Source organism: Alternaria arborescens (genome assembly GCF_004154835.1).
Source record: "Alternaria arborescens strain FERA 675 chromosome Unknown contig_22, whole genome shotgun sequence".
Lineage (NCBI taxonomy): Eukaryota > Fungi > Ascomycota > Dothideomycetes > Pleosporales > Pleosporaceae > Alternaria > Alternaria arborescens.
In genome coordinates, this window is record NW_021167877.1 from 139,904 (window position 1) to 162,524 (window position 22,621).

General features: G+C 51.0%; 10 protein-coding genes across 10 annotated transcripts; 4 read left to right on the forward strand and 6 right to left on the reverse strand.

Annotated features, from left to right (window-relative positions):
• Positions 1 to 18: 18 nt before the first annotated feature.
• Positions 19 to 1,809, reverse strand: AA0111_g8602 (hypothetical protein; the record flags this gene model as incomplete). Its single annotated transcript, XM_028655068.1, has 2 exons — positions 19 to 1,556; positions 1,605 to 1,809. The coding sequence occupies 2 exons, from the start codon at positions 1,807 to 1,809 to the stop codon at positions 19 to 21; spliced, it is 1,743 nt and encodes a 580-aa protein (XP_028503834.1).
• Positions 1,810 to 2,494: 685 nt separating this feature from the next.
• Positions 2,495 to 3,618, reverse strand: AA0111_g8603 (hypothetical protein; the record flags this gene model as incomplete). Its single annotated transcript, XM_028655069.1, has 6 exons — positions 2,495 to 2,658; positions 2,714 to 3,125; positions 3,170 to 3,248; positions 3,299 to 3,338; positions 3,461 to 3,560; positions 3,616 to 3,618. The coding sequence occupies 6 exons, from the start codon at positions 3,616 to 3,618 to the stop codon at positions 2,495 to 2,497; spliced, it is 798 nt and encodes a 265-aa protein (XP_028503835.1).
• Positions 3,619 to 4,362: 744 nt separating this feature from the next.
• AA0111_g8604 (H(+)/Cl(-) exchange transporter 5) lies at positions 4,363 to 7,234 on the forward strand (the record flags this gene model as incomplete). Its single annotated transcript, XM_028655070.1, has 3 exons — positions 4,363 to 5,784; positions 5,830 to 7,119; positions 7,169 to 7,234. The coding sequence occupies 3 exons, from the start codon at positions 4,363 to 4,365 to the stop codon at positions 7,232 to 7,234; spliced, it is 2,778 nt and encodes a 925-aa protein (XP_028503826.1).
• Positions 7,235 to 8,522: 1,288 nt separating this feature from the next.
• Positions 8,523 to 10,619, reverse strand: AA0111_g8605 (hypothetical protein; the record flags this gene model as incomplete). Its single annotated transcript, XM_028655071.1, has 6 exons — positions 8,523 to 9,351; positions 9,401 to 9,587; positions 9,637 to 9,973; positions 10,023 to 10,345; positions 10,404 to 10,561; positions 10,612 to 10,619. The coding sequence occupies 6 exons, from the start codon at positions 10,617 to 10,619 to the stop codon at positions 8,523 to 8,525; spliced, it is 1,842 nt and encodes a 613-aa protein (XP_028503827.1).
• Positions 10,620 to 12,804: 2,185 nt separating this feature from the next.
• On the forward strand, positions 12,805 to 12,978 carry AA0111_g8606 (hypothetical protein; the record flags this gene model as incomplete). The annotated part of the gene is made up of 1 exon (XM_028655072.1): positions 12,805 to 12,978. The coding sequence occupies one exon, from the start codon at positions 12,805 to 12,807 to the stop codon at positions 12,976 to 12,978; it is 174 nt and encodes a 57-aa protein (XP_028503828.1).
• Positions 12,979 to 14,183: 1,205 nt separating this feature from the next.
• Positions 14,184 to 15,338, forward strand: AA0111_g8607 (hypothetical protein; the record flags this gene model as incomplete). Its single annotated transcript, XM_028655073.1, has 5 exons — positions 14,184 to 14,418; positions 14,478 to 14,543; positions 14,609 to 14,804; positions 14,869 to 14,900; positions 14,950 to 15,338. The coding sequence occupies 5 exons, from the start codon at positions 14,184 to 14,186 to the stop codon at positions 15,336 to 15,338; spliced, it is 918 nt and encodes a 305-aa protein (XP_028503830.1).
• Positions 15,339 to 15,740: 402 nt separating this feature from the next.
• On the reverse strand, positions 15,741 to 16,716 carry AA0111_g8608 (hypothetical protein; the record flags this gene model as incomplete). Its single annotated transcript, XM_028655074.1, has 2 exons — positions 15,741 to 16,222; positions 16,275 to 16,716. The coding sequence occupies 2 exons, from the start codon at positions 16,714 to 16,716 to the stop codon at positions 15,741 to 15,743; spliced, it is 924 nt and encodes a 307-aa protein (XP_028503786.1).
• Positions 16,717 to 17,599: 883 nt separating this feature from the next.
• AA0111_g8609 (hypothetical protein) lies at positions 17,600 to 19,039 on the forward strand (the record flags this gene model as incomplete). The annotated part of the gene is made up of 1 exon (XM_028655075.1): positions 17,600 to 19,039. One exon carries the CDS (start codon positions 17,600 to 17,602, stop codon positions 19,037 to 19,039), a length of 1,440 nt encoding a protein of 479 aa, XP_028503787.1.
• Positions 19,040 to 19,522: 483 nt separating this feature from the next.
• On the reverse strand, positions 19,523 to 19,801 carry AA0111_g8610 (hypothetical protein; the record flags this gene model as incomplete). Its single annotated transcript, XM_028655077.1, has 1 exon — positions 19,523 to 19,801. One exon carries the CDS (start codon positions 19,799 to 19,801, stop codon positions 19,523 to 19,525), a length of 279 nt encoding a protein of 92 aa, XP_028503771.1.
• A 1,109-nt stretch (positions 19,802 to 20,910) lies between these two features.
• On the reverse strand, positions 20,911 to 22,416 carry AA0111_g8611 (hypothetical protein; the record flags this gene model as incomplete). Its single annotated transcript, XM_028655078.1, has 2 exons — positions 20,911 to 22,199; positions 22,251 to 22,416. The coding sequence occupies 2 exons, from the start codon at positions 22,414 to 22,416 to the stop codon at positions 20,911 to 20,913; spliced, it is 1,455 nt and encodes a 484-aa protein (XP_028503770.1).
• Positions 22,417 to 22,621: the final 205 nt, after the last annotated feature.

Consider the following 22,621-nt stretch of genomic DNA (forward strand, 5'->3'; position numbering starts at 1 on the left):
GGGTAGATCTGTCACGTTTCATTTCGACCCGCTGCTGTTCAGCCATGCAAAAGCAGAAGCGCCGCCAACTGGGTTCGCGGATCGAGGTTTCGACAATGCAGGCACGTTTTCCCTGCCCCTTTCTCCAGACACAGTCCTCTTCACCTGAGGAGGCGCAAGGTCACTGGTCGCTTCGCCCTCACCCCTTCGCTTTCCATCATCAAAAAAGCGCGACTGTCCTGTGACTGGCGATGAGTTTGACGTGGATAACGTACGTGTCGATCTAGAGGGCTTCAGAACTTTGATGCCTGTATCACGTCGCTGATAACTGGGATTTGAGCTGGTAGTTTTACCCACATTAGCCCAATCCAAAGAGCCCGTGTTTGCCTTCTCTGCTTGGTCACGGCGCCAATTGCTCCAGATAGCTGGAGAGGCTCCTGTGCGCGGCACTCCACTAGCAAGGCCTGAGTCTGGAGCACCTTTGGCGTCAGAGCGATTCGATGTGGAGAGTCCGAGTTGAGGTCGCTGTTCAAGACTACCGTGTCCACTGAACCCGCCATCATCAGAACTAGTCGCTGGCCCTTGGCCATTCGACTTCTCAGTCGACGAATAAGGTTCACGAGTTGCTGAAGCGGCGGAACTCTCGATCATGTGGCTCGACTGCGTTGAAGCAAGAGCTGAAGTTGTGCGGTTTAGATGCGCCGTGGAAGCACCGCTAGTGTGCAAGAATTTGAAAGCGCGATCATCTTCAGGGCGCACGAGTGGTATCTGAAGCTTGCTGCGGTCATCATCATACAGTGTTAGTTGGCTAGAAGAGAAAAGAAGATCGGCGTTATGCTCTCGAAGCATATCGCTGCCAAGGAAAATTTGAATAGCTTTTGGATTGACTTCAGCATTGTGCTCCTCAGTGACAGTGAAATTCACCCCCACCGAAGGAAGCTGCGGAGCTGGACTGTCGGATCGCGAAGACGCTGAGATAGGCACGGCCTCTGGGAGATATACAGAGAGCTTGATTTTGCGAACACCATCCTCGCCTATAACGACGCGATCCTGGAAGCCTAGATGGTGGACCATGTAAGAGTCCAGATGCGATGTGTATGAGCCTGAACACACTGCTGCGTACAACAGGGTATCGTGCCTGAAGTTAGTGTTGAGCCAGCAACGTATTATGGCAGGAACGGAGCCGAGAATGAACAAGCCAGGAGCCAGCCCTGGGGCGTCTTGAAGCGTTGTCGGTCCAAAGCTAGTAAGACTGTTCGCGCGACCAGAGGCCATGGAGTGTACCGAGTGGCCAGCAGAGCTCTGCCTTCCATCTGATTTGTGAGAGTAGCTGCGCTCGCTCATGACATGGCCGCCCATGCCACTGCCAGTGCGGGGTATCAGGTCCAACGACGACCTCGATGCATGTGCCCAGTGACCGTGGTTGGCCGTCTCGTCGAAGCGAACACTATTCGCACGGGATGTGGCGCCTACGCGACGAGGCTCTTCATCGGCGTCCAGCTGCAGGTTGCCAATGAGATTGCTGGACTGGTCGTCGAAGTTTGTAAAGTGCTCGGCGGTCGGCTGCTGCAGGGGCACTGATATTCGTCAGCCAGGCTTTCATGTTCCGATCTATACTTTCTCACCCTGTTGAGGGGTTCCCCCCAACACCGAAGGGAAGGGCGATGATGTCCCCCAGACGTTCTTCAGGCGCGAGTCGTCTTCGTGCTTGCGCTCCAAGCGAGCGACGCGATCAGCGAGGTCGGCTTGGTTCTCCTGCACTCGGAGCATCTCGCTTTGGAAGCGCCAGAGATCGTCGCGCGGCTGGAAGGCTACGCTCTGGGGATCCATTCCCGTTACTCTCTCATCCCTTGGTGACGTGCTCAACAAAGAGACACCAGCCTTCCCTCGGGGGTTCCCCAACCAACGAACACCGAACAACGACTGGAACCGACCTCAGCTTGCTCTATATGTACTTGTTCCGGGTTGGCAATCTGAGGGTTTGTCCTGTGCGAACGTCTCGATCGGCGGTAACGAAGAAGCGGCAAGGGTATGTTTGAAGGCGGCTATCGAACGGTAACGCGTTTGGTTTGGAGGTGTGACTAAGATGCGCGAAGAGTTTGCAACAGTTTTGGGGCCTCAGAGGGCAAGCGCCAGGCGTTGGTCGATGTAGTCAGTTGGGGTGTTGGAAGCAGCAGGTGCGATCTTGCAACAACGCTCTTTACCGAAGATCAGGCGGTTTCCGAAGTGGCCCTAAGAAAATGGGCAAAGTATTGTACAAGACCCCAGAAAAATTTGGTACAAGAACAGGAACGAGAACAGTCGACTGCAGGAATGATGATGCGTATTGTCGTCGCGATGCTATTCTGAGGCTCATGGGGAACGACGCCGCCACTAACCACATGCTGCCGGAGTTATGCACCCCTGTCTGATTGGTACAGCCAGGGGCCTTCCCCAGAGCCCCGCTTTGTCGGACCTTCAACACATATAATTAAACCTGCTCGTGTACGCGATTTTTACCCTTCTGATGCATAGTCTAAGATGTCTGAGTGGCTTCCCATGCCTTCCATGCTTCTTGATCATTCCAAGGCGGCAATACCATGGGTAGCTTTTCGGGCATCTGATCCGGCCACTGCTGTTCAACTACCTTCATCAATTCTTGATAGAAGATATCATAGCCTGCCGGGTTGAAGTGGAGGCCTACAGGTCAAGTCAGCACGGGAACGAAGGCGAGAATGCCAGGCAGATGTCATACCATCGTACATGAGCTCCACCAAGGCGTCATTCTGCGCAACATCTAGAGACCCAGGCAGCTGATCACCGAGCTTCCAAGCGTCTGCCTTGAAGTCCGTCTTCGCCATGAAGGTTTTCCAAAGATTCACGACGGGAAGATTGAGCTCAGCGCCAAGCTCGACAACTGCATCGGCATATGCTTTGGTCGTACTGGCTAGACGCGAGACGCTAGTATACCCGTTCGACTGGTCTCTTGGCCACCAGAGATGCTCGTTGATTGGGGGCGGAGCAACCAGGATGATACGAGGGTTGTGAGCTTTGATCTTTGGATGGAAAATGATGTCCTTCAAGTTCTGAATAAACTCGTCGAGCGGAATGTGCTGCTTGTTCGGCGCATCTGGTAGGGACGAGTCGTTGGCACCGAAGAAGACGGTCTGCGTTATTAGTTGGGGTGGTGTCCGACATGGGCAAGTCTTACCATGAACCGGATCTTAGCCTGATCTGGCGGAGGCACGATCGCAGGGAGTATCTGGAGAGCTTGGCGCGTGTTGTACCCACTGCCGTAGTATTAGTCCTGGCTACAACTGCAAGAATAGGACGTCATAACCTAAAGCCGCGATTGACTACATCGAGTCGTCGTATGTATGCTGGTAGGGTATCAGCGTCCGTTTGCAGCGGTCCGAGCCAGTGATCAGCATGGAAGCTTCACGAAGAACTGTATCAGGCAAGAAAGAGCGACCCGGGAGAAGATGATGACATGTCGACTGACCAGCTTGGAGGGCTGCAGAGAAACCGAAACCGCGCTCTTGGGAGAAGGAATCTTGGGTTATGCTGTCTCCAAACAGCAGGAATTGTTCGTATAGAGCAGGCTATGGTTATCAGTGTGTGTTTTTTGGAACGCCACTAAGGCCCAGCAGAACTCACCATCTTGAATGCTACAGAGGGATGTAGGTTCGATCGTCGTCAGACCTTCCACAATGTTTTGCTAGTAACTCGAGGGATGCTACTCGGCGAATTCCCGGTCTTCCGAAACCGGCTTTCCGAGTTGTTCCTTTGGAATCCTCAGATCAGCGGCTCAGCAGCAGACGAATGCACGAGCGGATAGGAAACGACAAGTTTGCCAGCATGTAACCCCCCAATTCTCCCGAGTTGCAGACGCAAGTCAGTGTGTGGTGGTGGGGCTGGGGGCTGCGATTGGCGGCTACGATATCGCGCCTTGGCCGTGTGTGGTTAGCAGGTTCCGTTTGCCCTGCATTTCGTCACTATCGCGTGCAACCCTGATAATCACATGGGACGCGCCTACCGCCATTTCCCCGATTAGTCGCCTGAGATCAGCCTCAGAGTGCTGCCTGCAGAGAGCTGCTGCTTTTGCTGCTTTTGCTGTTTTGTGCGGATCGCTGCGATGCGTACGCAAGTCTGAAACTGTCGGCTTACCCGCGTCGGTGCGTATCGCTCCCCGGACCAAGGACAACAACGCATCCTGGAGGGATCCGCGGCGTAGTGGGGATGAGCCATGGTGCCCAGCCATAACATATCCATCGTGACACCGCCATCGTTTTCCGAATGACCACGATAGCGGCTTCTGCTCGGCGACATGTCTCTGACCGACCTCGATACTAATAGACTGCTCTTGCCCAGATTGTAGCTGCCTCCCTTATACACTCGCTCGCCATGCCCAAGTCGATGCAGTCGTACCGCAGTGTCGACGACTACGACGCCGACGACGCCGACGATGACTACGCTGCCGAGCAGCGCGAGCGCGATGACACGTTCAGCAGCACCACGCCCACGTCGCCCACGCTCACCTTCAGCGCCCAGAGACCGATGCGTGCCTCGGACACGGATCTCACCCGCTCCACAGGCAGCGTCAACGAGCGGACCGCCCTGCTAGGAGTCCCTCACCTGCGGGGCGCCAGGTCCTACAAGAGCCTTCCTGCCACAAGTCCGGGCACGCCTCGACCGGGCATGACGCGTAACAACAGCCAACTGCCCACCAGCTCGCGCATGCGGAGCCGGAGAGGATCCCTTACGGGCGGACACACGTTTAGTCAGCGGCTGGTGAATGCCCTGGGTGAGCGAGGCGCCGGCCTGGAGCAGAGTATGCACTCAGCAAAGGCCTCGTTCCTCCAGGACAACCGCGTGTGGTACGATCAGTTCACGTCCACTGATTGGGTTCATGATAACATCGCCGACGCGTATCGCGTCAAGGCGCTACGAAGTAGAAAAGACATCAGGGGGCGCTTGGCCGCGTGGTTCGATGGAGCCCAGGGCTGGGTACTGGTGGCCCTCATTGGCGTCCTGACTGCCGTCTGCGCCTACTTGGTCAACACTACCGAGACCACGCTGTTCGACCTGAAGCAAGGATACTGCACTAAAGGCTGGAATAAGAGCCGCAAGACGTGCTGCGATGGTGCATCAGTATGCGATAGCTGGGTAAAATGGTCCGAGGCCGTCCGAAACGACAGGTTGGATGTGGTCCAAACCCAATATGGCTTCTTCGTGCTCTCCGTCGTCTTGTTGTCCATGGCCTCGTGTCTGCTCACCCTCACTACCAAGACAGTCATCCCCTCGGCCATATCGCTCTCCACACTCGACGAGAACTTGGGTGCAGAAGTGCGGAGATACTCTGATCAAGCTGAAGAAGAAGATGGTAAGCGCAGTCGCAGTATCAGTCCAGAGTCGAGGTTCCAGGAGGTTCAGGCCCGGCCGCCCATGGTTTACTATTCTGCTGCAGGCAGTGGCGTAGCTGAAGTCAAGGTCATTCTTAGCGGCTTTGTTCTCCACGGTTATTTGGGTGTGCGGACTCTGCTCGTCAAGACGCTGGCACTGATCCTAAGTGTCGCATCAGGTCTCAGTCTTGGTAAGGAAGGTCCGTATGTGCACATCGCGACTTGCATAGGAAACATCGCGTGCCGTATCTTCTCCAAGTACAGTAACAACGATGGAAAGCGCAGGGAAATCCTCAGCGCTAGTGCTGCTAGTGGTGTCGCCGTTGCTTTCGGTGCTCCCATTGGTGGAGTGCTCTTCAGCTTGGAAGAAGTCAGCTATTACTTCCCGTCCAAGACGCTCTTCAGAACCTTCTTCTGCTGCATCGTAAGTCACCTCTTTCCCACACTGGCTAGGCTAATTTGTCAATAGGCGGCTGCTCTGTCTCTCAAATTCCTGGATCCATACGGCACCAAGAAGATTGTTCTTTTCGAGGTTCGATACCATTTGGATTGGAAATTCTTCGAGCTTGCGACCTTCGTCTTCACCGGTGCCGTCGGTGGTGTCCTCGGCGCATTGTTCATCAAGGCATCTCGCATCTGGGCACGAACATTCCGTCGTATACCCATCATCAAAAAACACCCGCTTCTCGAAGTATTTCTTGTTGCGCTTGTCACCGGTCTGATCAGCTTCTGGAACCGTTACACCAAGCTTCCAGTCACGGAGCTTTTGTTCGAGTTGGCTAGTCCATGTGATATCTACACGGACAGTGGTGACGGTCTTTGTCCTACAGTCGAACACATCCCAAGCGTGCTCAAAGTTTTGTTCTTCGCATTCGTCATCAAGGCGCTTCTGACCGTCGTCACCTTTGGCATCAAAGTGCCAGCTGGTATCTATGTACCTTCCATGGTTGTAGGTGGTCTTGCTGGACGCTTCATTGGTCACACCGTGCAACTTGTTGCCCTACGTTTTAACCACTTTGGTCTTTTTGGAGAATGCTCCGCCGATGGGACACCAGGTCAATGTGTTGTTCCTGGAGTTTACGCTCTAGTAGCTGCTGGCGCCACAATGACAGGTGTTACTCGTCTGAGTATCACCTTGGCAGTCATCCTCTTTGAGCTCACAGGCAGCTTGGATCACGTTCTACCTTTCTCTCTCGGCATCCTTGTCTCCAAATGGGTAGCCGATGCCATCGAGCCACTAAGTATCTACGATCTGCTCACAGACATGAACTCATATCCCTTCCTCGACAATAAGGTGCGGCCGATTTTCACATCTGAGCTTGGCGACATCACCACTGGGAAAAGACAAGATCACATCATAGACATCTCGGAAGATGCACTTATCCCCGCCGTCGAACTTCGTGCAAAGCAACGTAGACTACAAATGATAGGCGAACTTGATGGTGGCCTATCAATTATTAAGAATGGCGTTCTTGTTGGTCTCATTCCTGCACCGGACCTGGAATTCGCCCTTGATAAGCTAGAAAATGAGGAGAACACACTTTGCCTCATGTCGCCACGGGTAGACTGGGCTGCAGGGCGGGAGCCGCAAGATGAAGAAGAGCAAGACGCGTACGATCCTAGCGACTTTACACCATATATTGATCCGGCGCCTGTTGCATTGGACGTCCACTCACCAATGGATCTGGTGTACGAGTGCTTCGTGAAGCTTGGGTTGCGGTATATCTGCGTGCTTAGGGACGGCAAGTACGCTGGTCTGGTATGTAATGCATAACGAGTAGAGGCTGAGCAATACTAACTGTAAGCAGGTTCACAAAAAGACTTTCGTCAAATATGTCAAAGAACTCGAGCACCAGGAGAAGACATTGCACTAGATTTGAATCATCGGCGTTTTAAGTTTTGTTCATCTCGTTCCGAATAGCGTCATACCCTCATTATTTTTCAGTGGTTTTTCTTTCCATTTCCAGGCCATTTCCTAGGCCGTACACTGCATTTAGACTGGCGTTGCATATAGCATGTCTTCGTAGACAACATAGCAGCACATGATAAGAGTAGAATATACATGGATTTTTCTCTCCAAAATGCCCGGGAAGCCTGTTCTCCTTCTTTTCGCTGTGAATCGCCGCACCCACCCGCTCAGTGGCCTTAGACTATGACCAGCAGTAGTGTTGAGCGCAAAAGAGAAGAAGGGAAGCGCAAAGCGGTCAGTGTGCATCGTGTTCGCGTCAACGGAGGTGGAACGGTCACAAGACAACCTGATTTAGAACAAATCTCGCGGAGATATTGGATGAAGTAGAAATGAGTGCAAAAGAGAGGAGGAGCTGGTATGAACGGGGTATTATCAAGGCCCATCCTCTCCAAACTCATCTTGTCGCATACATGGATAGCTACAGGGTCAAGGAATCCAGCCCCACCAGTCCTGTACTAGTGCTACTGTCGGTTTACCCCGCGAGTCATGCTACAAGACTTAGCACAACAATACTCGTCCCCAGGCGCGGTCAAGTCAGCCAGGCTCGGGATGCAATTCTGACAATATGAATGTTGGTATGAATTAATTCGTCATCAAAGTTAACCAGCCTTCCTAGCTCAGTGGTAGAGCGCGTCACTAGTAATGACGAGGTCGTCAGTTCAATTCTGGCGGAAGGCAATTAACATTATCTTTTTGCTTACGATGGCCGTATAGTTGGTACATCAGTTTTTTTTGTTGCTATGTGGGAATGAATGGGTATATCGTGGCATAAGCGAACAATCTTGAAAATATTTCACAGCGTACATCGCAACCTGATAGCGACCGAACAACGACTGTCAGTTGTAGAGAAAGGAATTCAGACTTGGACATGCGACGGTGACAATTGCTCATGCCGTTGAGGTTGTTGATGTTATGATTATGCGTATGCCCCATCTTCTAGCTAAACGGTGGTACCTGGGGACGCCAAAACCGGTGAAGTTCAACCTTTGACAATGCGAAGAAGAGCATCATAAAGTCACATTCCAGTCCCTATACACGGACTATAGACTGTCACTGTCGCATGGTCGTAATGAATGATAATATGTCCTATCATGATGGCTCTATAGAATTGACATATGTACAGTAGTAACGACACTAGTGCGATACTTGACGCTCGCTCAGATGTCGCACCGGAGCAGAGAAACAAGGGCTCACTAACATGATCCAGCTACAGCTGTGGTATTTCGCTCGATATGTATTGTCCGTGAGGATGCAATTGGCGTCAACTCCATGTCCTTGTCTGTATCCGTAGATCCACTTGTCACAATCGTATCGAGTTGGCGTGATCCCAAGGGTGAGTCTGGTGGTGGTAGCGCCATTCCTCTGCTGCCCTCCTCTATATCTGCTCTGGTATCATCTTTATCCTTATTCCGGAATATAATGTAAAACACGATGGTTGTGAGGGCCATAGCACCTGTAAGACTGCCGTAGAACGAGGTAAGGTAAGGATCGCGAGCTGCCTCGGCGATGACCAGAGCGATGGCCGAGCCTATACCCGTGATGAGCATGTTGATAGCCTGCACAAAGACCTTCATCTCCTTTGGCGCGTGCTTCTCTGCATACTCCATGGCTGTCGTCATAGCAAACACCTCGCCTGTTGCCATCAGGAAGTAAAGAGGCGCTTGTATCCAGACATTGGGCCGGTATCGTGCTGCGGACACACTATTTCCACAGTATGATGGGTGGTCGAAGCATGGTGGAGACTTATAGATGTAGTATTGTACCAAGGTTGCATACAGCATCGAAAGTGTGACAAAGCAAAAGCCGATGGCGATGCGAGTGATCGCCTTCAAATATATGCATCTTCTTGCCAGCAGGGGGTTGAGGACGTATTCTACAAATGGACTGATGAGTATGCAAGCCACTTGGTTCATGCCAGGGAGGATGTCGTTTGGCGTGTCTCCGGTGTTCATGTCGCTGGCTTGAGATATAAGGTTGTTCTGCATTTGATCGAAGCAGATGTAAAAAACAATAAATGCCAGGCTCGATTATAGGTCAGCATATACAAGCACATGGATCCAGTCACACTTACAGTACCCGACACGCGCTCAACGCACGAGTAATCTCATCGACGAACTGAACGGTCCATGAAACCTCTTTACCTTTCTCAGTATGCTGATAAATTGGGTCTGCGCGTTTCATCCGAAAGCCATTGCGGATAGCGCAGCTGAGAACCCTAGCTGCGGGTACTATTACATCTGCTTCCTGCGGTGGATTGACTACCTGCAGGTTAGCGTAGCTAGCGTTGAAACGCAGGATGCTGCATACCGAAAAGTTTCCTGCCAAATACCAACATCAAGAGCGCAATAACGATACAACCAAGACCAAGAGCATATGCGGAAGCGAATCCGTGGTGTTTCTCAATGTAGACGCAAGGAAATGCTGACAAAGCGCCTACGTTGCCGATCCAGAAGTATAGGTTGTAAATATATTGTAGAGTGATATCGCTGTCGATCACTACTAGTTCTTCTTTTAATGAAGTTGTAAAACATTTCGCGAGACAACTCCATTTCAGGAAACGGTTCTGAGGCGTCAGTAGTGTTATCTTCTTGGAAGTCCTATCCGTATACTGGTTGGCAATGAACGACCTCATGGTAACTTGGGTCTAAGAGAAGTCAGGATTCGCAGCAAGCGGCACTGATGATGATACTCACACCTCCGCCACCCATAGCAATCAGCAACATCGCAATAATCAGACCAGGCAAACCCGCTCCTCGATCAAGCATCACCGGGAACGAGCTGATCACCAGGGCAATGCATCCTATAGTATAAATCACCAAGCTGATCAGCAAAGTCTTGTATTGGCCTAGATGATTGTCTGCCAATGGTGCTATGAGAATCGGGCTGGTGAAGTAGACGATGAAGAATCCGCAGTAGATTCGTGTTGCCGTGGTCTGCCCAAGGTTGAGAGCACCGGGAGTTTGGTCCTTTTCGTGATGCTGAGGGTGTTCCATGTAGTTTTGCCAAGGGGCGGTGACTTTCCAGTGTAGTGTCAGTGTCATGTCAAACAGTTTGCTACAGGTGGTGACACTTACGCCCCCAGAATGTTGCTCTCTCCCAGAACCCGATTATAGCGACGACCCATAGCTTCCATGGTATGCTATCCCTGACACGTCGCGGTTCAGGAGCATCATGCTCGGAACTTGTGACACTCGAAGTCGATGAGGCTTGTGACACTCGCTTCCGAGATGTACTGTTATCAAAGTCAACGACGGTGGTTGCTGTGTTGTTGCAAGTACTGACCCATCCATGGTTGTAGGTGGCTCAGATGCTCGAGCACTGCGTTCTCCCACCGCTGTTTGATACGGGAGTGATAAGGAAAGGAGGAATAGTTGTGAATTCGTAGGTAGAGCGACTGAATCACGCTAGGCGTGGAGGTTGAACCGATGTACGGCAAGCGACGCACAGAACTTTTGTTAGTAGTGGAGAGCGGTAGCCACTGCCTACTGAGGCGGTCGCAGTGTACCTTTCCTTTACTAGTTCAACCAACATTGCGGTGAAAACGTGCACGATTCGTCGGCTCTTGTCCATGCAGCAGCCCGTGCGGGAGAGGGATCATGCAAAAGTAATCGCCTCTTGAATGTTTGGTAGCCGTTTGATCGACGCTTCCGTATGCTAGTTCCCTAATATCTTACACCTGGTGTTGCTCTCAGCCGCGGCTGACTTTGGCCTGGATTTCTACTCCGCCAGCCACCATCTCCTAGCGTGTACACCAACCACTATCGGAAAGAAAGTACCAGCAAGACTCGCTATACTTCAATAACAAACGACTCTCCGCTCCATGAGGCGCAGTTGATGTCACCCAACAAGACGCATTGATATGATAACCACAACTGGAGACGCCCAAGTTGCACACATATCGCTGCCGCATGCCAAGATTTGGTAAGGGCTTCATTAGGGCCAATTCTGGTTACGGGTGCTCGGGACGTGGACCAAGGTACTACTGAGAAGGACCCAGTAACCAGGCGCACAGAAACAAGAGCTGTAAAGCCATAGCCTAGTTGGCCGTACGCGCGAGGCTAAGAGTTTGCTCAAGGAAACTGAGGTAAATATTGCAGCCACCACCCACGAATGTACAAACACTTCCTAGATTTAGGTTTCCAGTTAAGCTTGAAAAGATTCCTTGTTTACCATCAAACGTCTACGCAACCAACACGCTTGACGACCATAAAATCTCATCAAATGTGCTAAAAGACACAGGCGAATATCTGTCTTTTTTGCATGCGTGTATCCGCAGCGTTATGTCATGAGCCGGCACCATGAGCAGGTGCAGATGGTTCGACAATACCAAGTACCACCCGTCGGATTCAGTAGCCTAATCGTGCGCTGCCCGTCCCGCTGCCGAGCAACGATAGAGGGTTCAAAGTGGAGGAAACGTGTATTCTGTGGTGCGGTTGAGTAACGTCGGTAGACACTGGGAACTTGAAAATGCGCGTCCAAGTTTCGGTACCTGGATGCTTCGATTACATCAGCAGATCTAAATTCGGCACGGTTCGGAATACGGAGTCAACTCCCAGCCACTACAGCTAACGTCTTATGCGTGGCTTCTTGTCGTCATTACGTTTTGCAAAGTCTCCCTGTCAGCAACCGCGTACCTGCTTGTCTTGCAACTTTACACCGCTTCATTCCCATGCGGAACACCATATCAAGCTTCCGTGCGGCCGATCAAAGACAACATGGCTGTAGCACAAACTCTACACGGAAATACAGCTGAGTCAAAGTCTTTCGATATCAGTCGCACAGACGGTGTTACGGCGCTGCACCGACAGAGCATATGCGTTTGCTGCAGCATCGACTCCAGATGACTGCGCCGTCGTCGCATGCTTCACTACAATCTACTGATCTGCTGCAAAAGGCCCTTTTCTTTTTTTGACTTTAGTGGCGGTGAGTACTCCGACCAGTGAAATCATGACGCGGGTATTTACCAATGTGTCACTTGCATCGCAGCAGACGTGTGACCAAGACTGGTAGGCCGGAAGCAACATCAAGGACCGGAGACGGTTGAGCGATGTCTCTGAACATGTGTGGCTCACAGAAAGTTGGAATACATGTTCTCGAACGCAATGTTGATCGGTGTGGCCAAGACAAGCAACGCTCGGGGTAACCGTAGGGCCTAGCCCAGAATCCCACCATGGGGCTGCAGGTGATCGTCGAAAATGCGCGGGGCTGGACTGTACCGTTGGGAGCTGTAAGACGCGGCCTGCAGGTGGCACCAGGTACCAATAGTGCGATGTCGGTCCGTATTTACCCCGGAGTATTGTGTATTTACCGGCAGCGGGGCCCCGTTTGCCTCCATCCACTCGATTTCCCACTTTTACACGTCTCTTCGAGATATCTCTATTCGCATTCGTTCCTCACGATGTATCACCTAGACGGCAACCCGGCTCCATCCGATCAATCTCTATTCAACGACCTACTCAAAATTACGACATCCAAATGGCAGTCGATGTTAAAGAAAGACATAACTCCTACACGAGAGGAAACCGCTTCGCGACCATCGGTATCAAGAAGCTCTACCCAACTCTCGGTCCCAAGATCGAAGGAATAAAGGAAGCAAATTCAAGCGAGAAACAGCTCGACAAGCTGTGGAAGATAGTGGGAGAAGCGTAGCCTTTGCCTCTCTCTACTTCTTTCGGGTTATGGTACGACGCGGACTCGACATGCCTGTGGCTTACGTTCTATGACTCCACGCTCTCTTGAAAACCATATCATCTTCCACCAAGCGACGAATCCGCAACAACCATCCGTCTATTGCCCGCATGCGCGCTTCCATTGCAACTGCGTCGGATAACAAAGCGCATGCAGATTCTCTAGGCGGACTGAATGACTTTGGCCCTTCACGAAGGTTAGCAGGAAGATGTGATACGGAAACTTCTAGCTCTTCAACGCAAGAAACATGGATAAGGAAGCGGATAACATCCGCTGCAAAGGTTCGGCTGCGCATACGCATCATTTTCAATATCGCGAACAGGCAAGGCAATGCACCGCTTTAAATGAAACGCTGCTAGTACGTGTTGGCCAGGACAACGACTCTCATACGCTGGGATTAGAGGTAAGGAGACCTTGGACGTTCGAGGTTCGCTTTGATCTCTACCACACTTGTGGTGATAAGTTTGTGGGAAACTCAAGAGAGATGTTAATGGAGCTGTGGCATTTGTTGTAAGCCCGACTGTACTGTATCATAGACCATGACGAAGATGATAGGGTTCATCCTGGGGTAGTGCTACTGTTCCAACGCACACGCGATACACGAGACCTGTAATTAAGTGATGCCTGCGAAGTTGTATCCGGATCATCTAGACTAGAAAGCATACAAGTATTGTTGCGTCTGCAAATTCCTAGTTCCGATCGAAGGTATAGTCAAACCAGTGCACCCAGAGAACGAACTTCAGTCTCCCGAATAAGTCATGCATGAGTGAAATATTGTACACGACTTGGCATACTATAAACATTCAAGTCTAGTTTGATCAGGCACGGAGCACGCGGACCGATCAGTATCCAAAGACGGCCCAGCCACATATAATCTAATACATAGTGTAAGGTTACCCAAGATGGCCAGAACATTGGTACGGCAATATACCACTGCCGAACACAACCAAAGTGACCGCGATTTGCAGCACGAACCGTCTCTATCGGCTTGAGCTATACTATTCCATTCCTTTGTTCATATATATGATCATGATGAATACTGACGCATATAATGCGATTAAATGCGCGCTGTTTGTGATGTTTCTTGCGTATGCTCCCACTTGACTACATAATCGCCAACTGGCACTGAACGAGTCAATTCCTAGTTACCAACCTTTGTAGCGACCATGAAAGCCTTTCTACTCGCCACCCTGGCAAGTACAGCCACAGCTCACACCATCTTCCAGAAGGTATCGGTGAACGGTGTGGACCAAGGCCAGCTCAAGGGCGTCCGCGCTCCTGATTCTGACTATCCCATCACGAGCGTCACCGATTCGGCCTTCGCCTGCAACAAAGACATCAAACACAAAGACACTACTGTAATAAGTATTCCGGCGGGAGCAAGAGTCGGAGCTTGGTGGGGTAAGCCATGACTGTCGTGGATGCATATGACGTATACACTGACTTCGCCATAACTGCAGGCCACGTTATTGGCGGTAAGCAGAGCGCCAATGATCCCGATCATCCTATTGCTGCGAGTCACAAAGGTCAGTAGAACTACCGAGAACTGTTATGATCGCATAGACAGCAGAAGCTGATGGATACATCGTAGGTCCGATACAATACTATCTTGCCAAGGTGGATAATGCTGCCACGACTGGAACCACTGGTCTGCAATGGTTCAAAGTCGCCGGAGATGGCTTGAGTAATGGAAAATGGGCCGTGGATACTATGATTGCGAATGGAGGTTGGCATTACTTCGACATGCCTACTTGTGTGGCTCCAGGTGACTACCTCATGCGCGTTGAGTCAGTACTTCCCAATTACAGATTACATGTGAGACATGAGCTTACTTTGTACATTCATATACAGACTCATCGCCCTTCACGGCGCTCAAAACCAAGGTAATAACTTCGGTTTGCCTTCCCATAACATTGCTGACCAGAAAAACAGGCGGTGCACAGTTCTACATGGAGTGCGCACAGATCCGCGTCACTGGAAGCGGAACAAACAAAGGTTCAAACTTCGTATCTTTCCCTGGTGCCTACAAAGCCAACGATGCTGGTATCCAGGTTAATATTTACGATACCACTGGAAAGCCATACATGGGTGGCAAGGCATACTCGGTACCAGGGCCAGCGCCCCTCACCTGTGCGGCTGGACAAGAAGGAGGTAGTGGTTCGACACCTTCGACGCAGGAGCCAGCGCCAGTACCCGAAGCACCGGCTGCAGGAGCAGCCTTGTATGCGCAGTGCGGCGGTAAAACATGGACTGGATCAACAACTTGCGCCCAAGGAACGTGCAAGGAGAGTAGTGAGCATTACTCGCAATGCCTTCCATAGTAGGCCACTCAGAAGTGTTAGCCGTGTACATAGCCGTGCCTTGTTCGGATGGTAGGTTGCTCGTTCCATGTCTTCGTAATTCTTTTTCTCTTGTCCTGAACAGTTGACATCATGTAATTTTGCGATTGCGACATCTTCGCACATGTCTTTCGAAATTGTCCCTGCGGGTGAACTTCTTATTGGGTATTGTGCAAGTTGGATTGAGACAATAGAACACTTGTACTGTGTACATGTCTTTGTGAACGCCGCGCTCATGACGCTTGAGGTCCGCTTTGAGCGCGAAGGCTGAGTCGCAGTGCTCGCAGCGATACCTCCTACGGTGTTTGCGATTGAGATGTACACTGAGGTTTTATTAGTGCTGGATACATTCGAGGTATATGGAAAATGGTATAGATGGGTGACTTACTTCAGTTGCCCTTGTGAATGGTACGTTGTCTGGCACGTATCGCATCGATATGTGCTTGATGGATGCTCAGGCGGCTGTGCAGCGTCGTTGGATTGATCGGGCGCTGCATGCTTTCTTGAGGTAGTTTCAGAAGATTCATAGGACTTGTCGCTATCAGGTGGAGAACTTGTATATTCTCCTGGAGAATCAAGGAAAGGGTTTTCGGCATGCCCAGGGGTGGAGCCTTCCACTGTCGAGACGGCTAGCAATGGGGATGTGGTACTTGACATTGTCATCACTTGCAATGTCTCGCAATTCTCGTCGTTGACGTTGTCTTTGGGCAGCTGTTGCCGTTGAAGCCATGGGAAAATGACTGGATTTGGAGTGTGCTCTACGGCCCAGGGGCTGATGCACTGTTCTTCGTCCTCCGTTGACGTCACCCTTTGCCTAGCCCATCCGATATGTGCAGGCGCGACTGTAAGTAGCTGTGCAGACCCTTCTATTACAATTCATCAGCAGACGCTCCAAGTTAGGATTGGAGGCTGACGAACCACTCTGAGGTACGATGCGTTGTAGATACGATGTTTTATCAATACCCAGAACCTGATCTGCTGTGATGGCTCTTGGTGGCTTCTTAGTCCTATGCCTCTCCTGTCGAGCCCATATTGAATCCTGAGGCGGTGCCCTTTCGTACGGAGGTGGATCTATGCCAGGACGTTGTCCTTTGCGCTCGAGATCTCGGAGCCTCCTGAAAGGATCCAGTTTCCGCCTTCTGATTCGATCAGCGAGCCATATCCCTACCATGGGGGCCGCAAGAACGAATGTGATAGCTAGACATATGCCTACAAACATCAACGTGGGAGCCTTTTCCTTTGGCGGGTTGTTTGCGTCGGGCGACATCCTCTCTTCCAGTTTCGGGACATGCAATAGGTCCAATAATCGTGGCGGATCCAGCTTGGATGTTACCGTCGGCAGCGCCACGTTTGGGGCCATGTTGGCGAGCGAAGGCAAGATGACGATTCACTTGTCGTGCGCGGCGGAGCTTTAATCGTTGTCTCGACATCGCATTCACTACCTCACTGTCGCATGAAGCCCTGGCGATTTGAGGCTGAATCTGGGAGGCATACATCGTTTGTAGGCCTGCCATGATTGGGCAACAATTCGTACCATTTAAATGTTGGCAAATACGAGGAGCTTCCAGAACCTGCTCATCTAGCGTTATACTGTTATGGGTATGGTAGTTTCTTAAACTGTACATTTCCGCCCCCGGTTAATGTCGGGGCCGCGCCGTTTGATGCACGCTTGCGCACCTCGTGCCCCATTTCTGGGGTTGCGATGATCCTTCTAGCCCCGTGGTGGGAGGATACAAGTAAGCTACGACGTACTCTCTCTAGTATCCAAGCACACCTCGCGACTGTGTTGTGATGAGTTATCGCCAGTGTTGGCGACGCAGGTTTCCTGCCGCACGACCGCAGGAGAACCGGGAACGATCCCGTCATCGATTTCGATACAAGCACCTACCCGGTCTCGGCAACGTTCAATGCCGCAACACCAACACCAACACCTTGCGAACAGTAACTATTTACACACACACACACACACATGTTGCTTGGCACACCGACCTCCACAATAGATCTCAGGCGAACATGCGCAATCTTGAGTAGGATTCTTCGCATGTTGCCGTTCGGGCTGCGACACGAGTCAGCACGAGGTTAGGAGGGTAGCCGCTTGCCGCTTCATACGGTCAATCTCTTCCTTCCCCACATGGCAATCGTTGCGAGTATGCGGTTTTCACAGCTCTATCCGATATAACTATAGCGATGCGACACTTACGACTTCTTCAAATCTCATTCAAAGAAACTTGCACCCGCACAGAATGACTGACCTCAACAGACTGCGTCCATGCGGCAGACTCGAAACTTACAGCACCGCGCGGCATCATCTAGGATTTTACAAGAGTGTTGGCTTTACCGCAGAATACGTAACATCCGAAATTCCTCAATTGTCTCTCGAGGATCGGGTCTACTTTGCGCTTCGACACGTTATCGCCGAGCATCCAATCCTGAGCGCTATCGCTGTGAACGAGGACCAATCTTACCCTAATGTATACTTTGCGCACCTACCCGAAATTGACCTGCGTACCTCCGTGGAGATATGCGAGCGCAAGAAGCCGTTTCCGAACGATGGCGAGACGGATGAAGAACTCGACGAGATGTTAGCACAACAACATAGCCGTGGCTTCAAGGAAGTATTGAGATCGAAGCCTTACTGGCGCTTACTCATTTTCAAGTCACCAACCGATGTGACTAGATTCACTGCGACATGGATGTGGCATCATGCTTTGGCAGATGGAGCGTCAGCTTTCCTGTTCCACGAGTCATTCCTGGGTGGCCTAAATTCTCCAGAAACGGAAAGCAACGTAGAGCCAATGGTCAAGTCTTCGACTATGGCTCTACCACCACCGCTAGAGGAGCTGCACCCAATGACGGTCTCATGGCCATATTTCATCCAAGCCATACTTGGAGTCTTGCTGCCTTCAGTGTTCGCAAAGCGACCTCCGAAGCTCTGGACAGGTAACCCTGTGCACCAAGACGCAGAACCACTTCCGCAGCCTCGATATCACACGCTTGTTCTGTCGAAACCAACCACAGATAAATTGGTACAGCTCAGTCGAGCCGAGAAAACAAGCATGACAGCAACGTTGCAATGTCTCATCGCGGCATCACTCTTCGCACATCTTCCTGCCCAAGACTATGAGAAGCTCAAGATCGAGGGGCCGATAGCTATGAAGAGATTTTTGGACGTCGAGGAAAAGCAGATGACACTTGCGATGACACAGTATGGATACCACCATGAGCGCCTTGCGTCGCAAAATCTTCAGGGCCTAGCAAAGTCTAGCGTCCTGGATCAATTTTCATGGGACATTGCACGAGCAGTCAAGTCCGCCATCTCTGCGGAAGTCGCCAAAGCTGGTACGGATAACTCTATTGCGCTGCTGAAGTATGTGTCTTCGATGCCACAATTCTTCCTCGATAAGCTGGGCAACCCTCGGTATCCTTCTGCAGAGCTGTCCAATGTAGGTGTATGGAAGAACAAGCAAAAGCCGGGAAACTGGGCTATCGGAAGGATGGTGTTCAGCCAGTCACCTAATGTTGTAACAAGTCCTTTGGCCGTCAGCGTCGTGACTGGTGGCGATGGTAATGCGACCTTGAACTATTGCTGGATACAGGACGCTGTAGAGGATGAGTTCATATGGAAGGTCGTTGAAGGAGTAAAAGGCGCCATTGAAGGTTTGGTGGCTGGACATGATGCATAACTGAAGTGTATGCAGGTTGTAACACCAGCGATTCCTTAGTTACGATCGCCAATCCCTATTTCCATATAGATCTCACCACTAATATGAAGCTTCGAGAATACCACCGCACAGGAATACTTTTGTTTCCGGTCAGATCAAATCACATTGTTGCCGATAACGACACTGGTAGATTGCCTCTAAAAGTCGAGGAAGAGAGTTAGGTATATGGGAGAGCTGATTCCTACCAAGTTGTACCACAATCATACCACAAAGCGCTCAACTCACGCACACTTTGGTGATAAATAATGTAAAATTTGATTATTTCCAATGATCAAAAAACCCAGTTAGACATACAGGTTCCCCAAGCACAAGTCTATGCGCCACCAGCCCAGAGAGAAAAGCTCGCCAAGTTCAAACAGCCACCAAACTCCATACAAGTCCATAGCAAGACGATCACATTACCAACCTCATAGGCCACAACGACGGTCGCCTCGTACATTCCACCTACTGCCTGTTAACCCTACAGTATTCCCAAACTTCTTGTCCTCTCTCAGTTGCATTTCCACCACGACCGTAGTATGCAGCATAAGCTGCGTTGACGCTCTCGTGGTGTTCTTTCGCATGTCTTTTGATAGAGCTCCATACGCTGTGCGCTGTCTTCGAAGCCCTCAACGTGGATGCTGATGAGGATGTGATGGATAGAGAAGAGGACGAGGAGGCTTTAGCTGGCGATTTAAGGTACTCGAAAGAGGTGCGCGGAGTGGAGGCGGAGGAGGTCGACATCTTTAGGCAGATGAGAGGATGTGCGATGTGTGCACAATCTAAGCGTATTCTCGAACTTGTTTCTTCTGTTCGACTGGCGAAAGAGATGATGGATGTGTGTGTTGTTGTTCAGGCTTGACGCGTTGTTTTTGTTGATGATAAATGTTTTTGTTTGCTTCTTGTTCTCTTCAGGGTACCTTGCTACTTCTGCGTGGAACCGTACCAAAATCTGGACCTTGAGATGGTTTGTCGTTTTGTATATTCGTAATTGTGTGGATTTCTACAGCTGGACACTTTCCTACCTTTATATCCCTAGAAAAGCTCAGTCCACTGTACCGATCTGGACATCCGAGAATCGCACACCCTATGACTCCAAGGTCCAACATGACTTTGCCGTCGCGGCACTTCCTGCGCTGGTAATTGACCTGAAAGGCGTGGGAGGCTTGTTTCAGTAGCTTCCCATGTCGCAAAGCTGACCACCCGCTTGGGGCGCAATGTGGAGACAAATTTACGCCATCAATGTACGGACTGCGTCGAATGGGTAGCCCGTTCCGCAGCCACACGCTTCCGGAAGTGACTAGTTCCATGGAGATTTCCCGACGGGTAGAGATGTACGGTGAACAGTGCGAGCCTCTCGTACAACTCGAATTTCGGAAAATCTGCTCAGTCGTACTATAACGAGGTCACATGGATACATGTCAAAGACACCGCGCAATCGACTGCTTCATTAACAACCGATCTTTGTCTTGTATGGCTTGTGGAAAGAGCGGAGAGAGCATGTACAGTATGACAATTTGGGTAGGGCGTGCGCCTTGTGCCCACACGCCCTGGTCCAATGAGATGGAAGTGGGGTTAGTGCGACTTAGTGAGCAGTGCGCGCGCCCTGTACATGTCAATTGTCGGTAGTCGAGGACGCCTTGTCAAAGCAATGACGAGCACGTTAGATGTTGCGATTTCAAAGAAATATTACTCACATTTGCATGCAAAGGGTGCAGCGTGTATCAGTCGTATGATGTAGGACGTTGCTTTGTTGCGGCACAGAGATCAATGGAACGGCACAGAAACACATGCAGAGACACAAGCGATGAATTTCATCATTAAAGGTGATTCAACACTACCTGGTATGTTCACTACGGCTTCACAACTGACTGCCAGGGCAGTGTATTGTCGAAGAAGAAAGTTGCCTCCGGCTTGGGTGCGAGGCCTTCACCGGTCATATTGCATAGCTTGGTCACATCGCCGGCTTCTGCACGCTTCGCGTTGATGATGCTTTGATATTGCGACAACGGGCATGAAGAGCCAGGACCACTGGTACAGCCCACCACAGGATATACGACCTCGTTGATGCGGATTCGTACAAAGGCCTCTTCGGATGCAGTACTGTTGTAATCGCTATGGGCACTGTAGCCGTAGCTGCCATCATGGGCAGCAGCAGGACAGGAGAGGCGTTCGAATGCAATTGTTCCGCGCATCTTCACAACCTGGGATGAACGGAAGATGCGGTTCGGTAGGGACATATTGCCAGGAAGTTGCTGTTGGCCGTCGAAAACACCAATTGCAGCAGCGAGCTGATTGATTTGGCCATCGTTCGCGAAATTGGCCATGATCTTTGGGGGAACAAAGGTCCCATTGCCCGTTTGGTAAGTCGCATTTGGACCATCAACAAAGCGTTGTACGGTCATGTCGACGACTGGCAGCATCTGATACTTTTCGATGTCAGACCCTAGGCCAGTGCCGTACCAGTAACGCAAATCCTGCGCATACTCGTACTGCAAGATTTCTTCATCAGTGAAGATGTCGCAAAAAGGGCTCCGTCGGCCAGTGATCTGGGTCTCGAAACCACATAGGTAGGGTATCTGGTCGACTTGACTCGTCGTGAGATTCAAACCACCCTTAATCTTGGCGTTGAGCCTGGACGCGATCGGAGGAAGATATATGGAGTCCCATGTGTCCTTTGCAGGGCCACCACCTGCGTCATTGTAAGCCTTGCAGAGATCACTGGGTGCAAGCGTATTGCCCCAACTGGCAGGATCGCTCGCGTTGAGGGCATAGATAGTGGTAAGATCCGTAGCGTTGGGCCCCACGAAACCTTGAGCAAACAAGCGTGCGCTATCCCGTACACGGGGACCTGAAGTATAGTAATTCGCCCACATAGTAAAGGCGGTGTTGTAATCGTACAGATCAGGATAGCGGAGCCGCCACGTGGTACCCATATCGTGAAGCTCTCTCCATCCAGTGGGGCTTATATTGGCGATCTGAGCATCGGGATCTGAGAGTACCGGCTTCCAGGACTTGAGAAAAGCGAGCTTCTCGTCATTGACGGTGAAGTTGCCTGCTGCTTGGATGTATTCGGCGAATTCAACCCACCCGTTGTACGCGCCTCTGTCAGGGTACCGTGAACCGTGACGAGAAAAGAAAGCTGTGTAGATTCAGTATGGATTTGGTCAGTCCTCAACTAAAGTGTTCTCACCAGCCAAATCGACTTTACATCCAGTGGGTATCTCAGAAGAGATGCCTGTCGTTTCTTCACCAGGGAACCATTGTCCGTTTCCACCAATATGCTGGAAAATGTTGAAATTATCTTGCGCCGCGACAGCAGTACTGCTGATAGCGAGGGAAACAACAAGAAGCCTCATGGTCGTTGATTGGGATTGTGAGATGTTTTGAGCTACAGGCGACGATCAGGCGTGTGGCTCTCATCTTTATACCCCAGTATCTTCATCTATTGTGGTGTTGTCAAGTGCAGCACCTGCTTAGCCTCGGAGATGAACATAGGCGATGCTTCCTAAGACGGTAAAGATTCTCAGGAACAAACCGCACGTGGGAGCTGGAACATCATGG